This window comes from Anopheles aquasalis, chromosome 3, assembly GCF_943734665.1.
Source record: "Anopheles aquasalis chromosome 3, idAnoAquaMG_Q_19, whole genome shotgun sequence".
NCBI classification, from domain to species: Eukaryota; Metazoa; Arthropoda; class Insecta; order Diptera; family Culicidae; genus Anopheles; species Anopheles aquasalis.
This window is the reverse complement of record NC_064878.1, coordinates 51851049-51856048: the sequence shown is the minus strand read 5'-3', so window position 1 is coordinate 51856048 and position 5000 is coordinate 51851049. Positions and strand designations below refer to the sequence as shown.

Below are 5000 nucleotides of genomic sequence, written 5' to 3'. Positions count from 1 at the left end.
CATTTTATCCAGATTTTCGTTGATGCCTAAAGCACCCTCCTATTTCTCCCACCAAAACAGAGACTAAACAACTGAAGCAGTACACAGAGCTGGTCGAAAAGCTGTGCGAAACGGAGAGTCTTATGAACAGCCATACGAAAGCGATCGCAGAAGCCTCCCGCGAACAGACGATCGACAGTTTCGACAGGGTATGGGCACCCCAGGAATTAGTTCTTGTTTCCAGCGAATAACAGCCTGCCTTTCTCTTTTTCCAAAGCGCTACAATGCCGGCACACCGAGTAAGAAGGTCCAAGTGAAGGGCCACAAGCGTTACAAAGATTTTGTGCAGTTCGCCAAACCCCTGCTAGATACGGCATCGGGCGAAACCAGCGATCAGCAGCAGCAGGAGCCAGCAGGCGATGAGGAATTGATCATGGAGGAGGACCCGAGCACTCTGATCGATCCGATCTTAAAGAAACCGCTCGAGGTGCCGGTGCGGAACATGGTGTGCAATCACGTGTACGAAAAGAATTCAATAGAGCAGCTGCTTAAGATGAATGTCAATACGCGCTGCCCCGTGGTGGGCTGTGCCGCCCAAGGGGCCGTCAGTGCCCAGCATCTGAAGCTTGATGAACAGTTGCTGCGTAAACTGCGCCGACTGCGAGATGCCGACCGATAGTGTGGCCGTTAACCGTTAACTGATTATGTAGAAATCTCAAAAATAATCCCATCTCATTTACAAAAATATATCAATTTCGTTTATGAATCTATAAAACGCATTCACTTTCGCACTCCACGAACTCCAACGCATCTGTTGGCGCCGTTCTCCTTGACCAGCGGCCAACGGTGCGACCTCCACAACAGCTGAGCCTCCGCCGAACGCGGGCAGGGGGGCTATTTGCGTTCCATATGTAGCGTATGTGCGCTGTAGCATGTTAACCATGCCACACAACTATCTTTATGAGCGTCTATTGTACCGTCATTTGATCAATCTTCCACATTGTATCACATCGCCGCACGGTTGCACGTCTCGCAGCAACATTTGCCCGCATGACCTCATGAGTTCCGGGGTCTGTGGCGAAAATCCGGCCAAACACCATTAGCCAGAGCGCGAATGTTAGCACGTTTGCAAATGTCGGTGTTAGCGGTGGCGAGAAGCAGAACAAGGTGTGTTAGTACGAACTCTGCCTTAGATAAAACGACCAGATAAGGCACACAGGCACTAGGGGCCGCGAATACGCCTTCCCTGGAGGAAATTGATAAACACTAGGTAAGTGTTTGAAACCCCTTGGCCACGGGTTGCGAATAGTAAGCAAACGTACTTCGTAGCGAAACATTGAACGTGGCATCACGGGATCGCATTCGAATCCACGTTGAAAAGCTCCCAAAAAAAAAAGAGAAAGTCCGTCTAGGTTCACTGATCGTTGGCCGGAGTAGCGGAGTGCGAATAGCTCATCAATCTACCTAGAGAGTGAAAGTTTGTTCTATAGGAGATCAGCAAACCGATCTTCCCCAATGTGTTATGGTATCGTACCCACGTTAGAACTGGAGGGATGCCTTCCAGCTGGGGAAGGGGCTGGTAATTTCCATAGAAACAGGTGAGCAATAATCCCGGACAATTTACCGTATCCTGCTGCAATCGGGGACACGGTCAGTCGGCTCGACGTTAGCACCGGGCCCGGGACGGTAGTTAAATAATTAATCTTCAAGATAGGCCCACAGATAGGCGCGGTTGTAATGTGTCCACAGATAACATCCATCTTTGTACCTTATCTTTCTTGTCTAACCGCGGTGTGTCCCGTGCGAGCCTGTTTATCACGTCGATTTGTGCGAAAAGGTGATGGTAACGGTGGCGCACGCAAGATAGGACAAAACAAACGACCAATTTTGAAATGTCCTCTTCCTTCGCGAGGTCGCGAAGATCGCGATCGCACGATGGAACGGTGGTCCAAAAAGGAAACGCCGTTTTTTTGGAGGGGGGGGGGCATTCCACACGCATCGATGCATCGAATGATAGCGGGCCGCGTGCTGAAGGCGCTGCCTGTGTCCCCCGTTGCATTATGCCTATGGTGTACGCAGAGGACGCGGAGAGAGGGTTAATTTTAAAACCAACACGCACATCACATTGGGCTGTACGATCGGGGATCGATGGTAAAAATATCTTCCTTATCCATCTCATCCTGCAACGGAAATTTTGTTTAACAATCATTTAATAGCATTTTCTATAACACTTTGCATTGGTAAACTTGACCTTGACCAACTAAACGGCGGATAGAGTAAAGCGGAGAGCAGCTAAGGCACCGTTGCTCCGATAACGATGCTCGGTAGTGTAGCAGCGTGATAGCATGCGTACGGCGGCGTGGGGACACCAGAGATCGCTGGCTCAATCCTGCTGCCAATGAGACGAGTAATTATGCGTGTGTGATGCATCGGGTCCCTGCCGCTGTGGCTTCTTCCTTTCGGGTAGACAGCATGTCTTTCGGGCCACCATCGAAACGTGGCTACCGGTGCCGGCGATGATTTATTTTCAGTGCAATTTCCGATTTCACCGAGACACACGCTGCCATTCGGTCGGTGTTGCAGCCCATTCGTCGTCAGCATCGTTCAACAGTTGCAGGCAAAAGTGTGTTAAGTAATCTATTCTAACCGAATTGCCGATTTGTGTGCTAAACCGTCTAAAAGTTAAAAAGAAAGTTTCAAAAACGGAAACCGTTTGTAAAAGAACAACGCTTGGCCTATGAACTGACCGTTAAGGACGCGAGTCGTTTTTGAGTTTGTTAAACACGAAGATTTGATAAGAATGTGGCCATGAAAGCATATTAGCATAAAGAGAAGCAAAAAACGTAAATGCGCGCCATTCAATAATACATGTCTCTTATCACTAAGCGACACGTATTGCTAAAACATCTGTTTTAACTAACCTCTTTAGCGCCTTCTTCGAATGTTCTCCGAATGGCACGTACGAAGGGAGGTTGTTGTTTGAACAGTTTGATATACGGATACGTATCCGTACTATGCTGTTCACAGTCGAAACGTTGTTAACAAATTTGTAACAGTAATGGGCAGTAACGACCATTCTTGGACCGGTTCTCGCTTCTAAGGTCCGAACTAACAAGTTCAAGGTTGCTGTGGTTCACCGACCGATTCATGATGATTGTGTTCTTATCCCTGTGCCGGATGATAACCGGTTTTTGGGATGTTCTTAATAAATAAATATTTTAACATCTCGTTTGTCGCTCGTCTGCCATTTCAGAAATCCATCGCGAACACTACAATCGGCCGTTGCGCGAACGATCCTGCCCCAGGGCCACTACCAGTGGAGCAGGTATCTTCCGTTGATTCGCGGTCCGGCCAACCAAACCACGGCCACTGTTCCTGGTGGTCCTACGCCGGTTGCGACGACTACAACGACGCCAACGGACCCAACAGTGGCCCCCGCCACCACCGTCCTCAACCAGCCCAATACGGTTAGCAGCACCCCGTCCCAGTAGCTGTGGCGTGGTGTGGTTGGGTGGTCTCCGCGGCTGGTCCGTTATCACCGGTGAGCATCGCTAACGACCAAACCAGTATTCGCCAGCCCCATCGCCCGCACCGTCTAGAATCCCTGAGCCGAGCCAAAACATGGCCCATGACACATATACAGACACTCCCGAATAAACTTACAAAACCTTATGACCCCACCGGAACGTGTGCCCTCAATGTACCTCTTCCTGTTACGTATAGGAAGATTATCCCGAATGCAAATACCAGTAGCAGGGCACGCGCACCATTATCAGTCAGTGTCCAGTTGTAGATGATTTGATTTTTTTTTTGCCACGACTGCCAATGATCAGTGGCTTTTCTCCGCCGCCCAGGCTCACGACACCGTACTATTCATATATTCCTTTTTCCTCTGGGCACGCTCCAAACACACAAATTGAACAAATACCACGCAGTGTGCCATCCCGAATCCACCGAACAGGCGGAACCACCACGATCGTCCCGCGTGTGTAGCCCGCGTTCGCATCCTCGCCCATGCTCGTCGGTTGTATATAAGAGGCCTTGCGGTACGACAGCGCCATGTACTATCTCAGCAGACGCGCGCTGATCATGGTTACGTGCAGTATGCTGATCACGACGATCGTCCTCTTTACCGCCTACGGCGTGTACGGAGCTCCATCTTCCGCCGAGGATCACTCGGAAGAGGCCTTCGATGAGTTTCTCACTGAGGATGGTAGCCGGGCGTCCAACTACGAGCTGAAGCAGGTGCACGTGGTGAGTGTGAACGTGTTCGGGAGCTGGCAAGCCGATTGCTTATCATCTACCTTGTTTGTCTTTTGTTTCGTTTTTTTTTGTGTTTTCGTTCCCGCTAGTTTTTCCGCCACGGCCAACGTACACCGGCGGACACCTATCCGAACGATCCTTATCTGAACTTCACCTTTGAGCCGTTCGACTGGGGTCAGCTGACTAATGTAAGCGTTCGTTTCCATGGGCCCATGGTTACTACTGACGCCAACTGTTCCGTTAATCCTTTATTTCTACCCATTTCCGTTAACAGACCGGAAAGCTCTCGGTTTACAAGGAAATTGGCGAATGGTTACGCGAAACCTACGGAGACTTCGTTGGTTCCACGTACCGTGCGGCCAACGTATACGTGCAAACAACGGGCGTCCCGAGGACACAGATGACGATGCAGGTGGTACTGGCGGGACTGTTTCCACCGGCAAACACCGGTCTACGCTGGAACCGCAATCTAAACTGGCAACCGATTCCGTACTTCAGTGAACCACTAAGCCAAGATACGGTACGATATCGATGGCCATCTTCAAAAAAATGCATCGGATGGCGTGTTAACGTGTGCCACTTTACTCCTTCCAGCTTCTTCTCGTGCGTGTTTCGTGTCCACGTTATGCGGAGACCGTGAATGAGGTCTTCAAGTTACCCAAAATCGTCACACTGATGGATGCGAATAAGCAGCTGTACGAGAATCTGACGAAAATTACGGGCCTCACGATTGCCACCCCGGATGATGTGCAATCGCT

General features: G+C 50.0%; 2 protein-coding genes across 4 annotated transcripts in view; both read left to right on the top strand.

The window, feature by feature from the left end:
• Positions 1–720, top strand: part of LOC126575628 (uncharacterized) — a 1237-nt gene extending 517 nt beyond the window's left edge. For both annotated transcript variants that reach the window (XM_050236416.1, XM_050236417.1), the window contains exons 4-5: positions 61–188; positions 257–720. In XM_050236416.1, the coding sequence (XP_050092373.1) occupies positions 61–188; positions 257–658 (530 nt within the window). In that variant the 3' untranslated portion in view covers positions 659–720. The remainder of the gene's footprint in view (positions 1–60; positions 189–256) is intronic.
• Positions 721–1091: 371 nt separating this feature from the next.
• Positions 1092–5000, top strand: part of LOC126574476 (venom acid phosphatase Acph-1) — a 4674-nt gene continuing 765 nt past the window's right edge. The window contains exons 1-6 of one of the 2 annotated variants that reach the window (XM_050234699.1): positions 1288–1577; positions 3233–3520; positions 3915–4233; positions 4332–4430; positions 4517–4762; positions 4837–5000. The exon at positions 4837–5000 is cut by the window's right edge and continues 22 nt beyond it. In XM_050234699.1, coding sequence (XP_050090656.1) covers positions 4039–4233; positions 4332–4430; positions 4517–4762; positions 4837–5000 — 704 coding nt within the window. In that variant the 5' untranslated portion in view covers positions 1288–1577; positions 3233–3520; positions 3915–4038. Of the gene's footprint in view, positions 1250–1287; positions 1578–3232; positions 4234–4331; positions 4431–4516; positions 4763–4836 lie in introns of those variants that run through there. The other variant, XM_050234700.1, reaches the window with a different exon arrangement.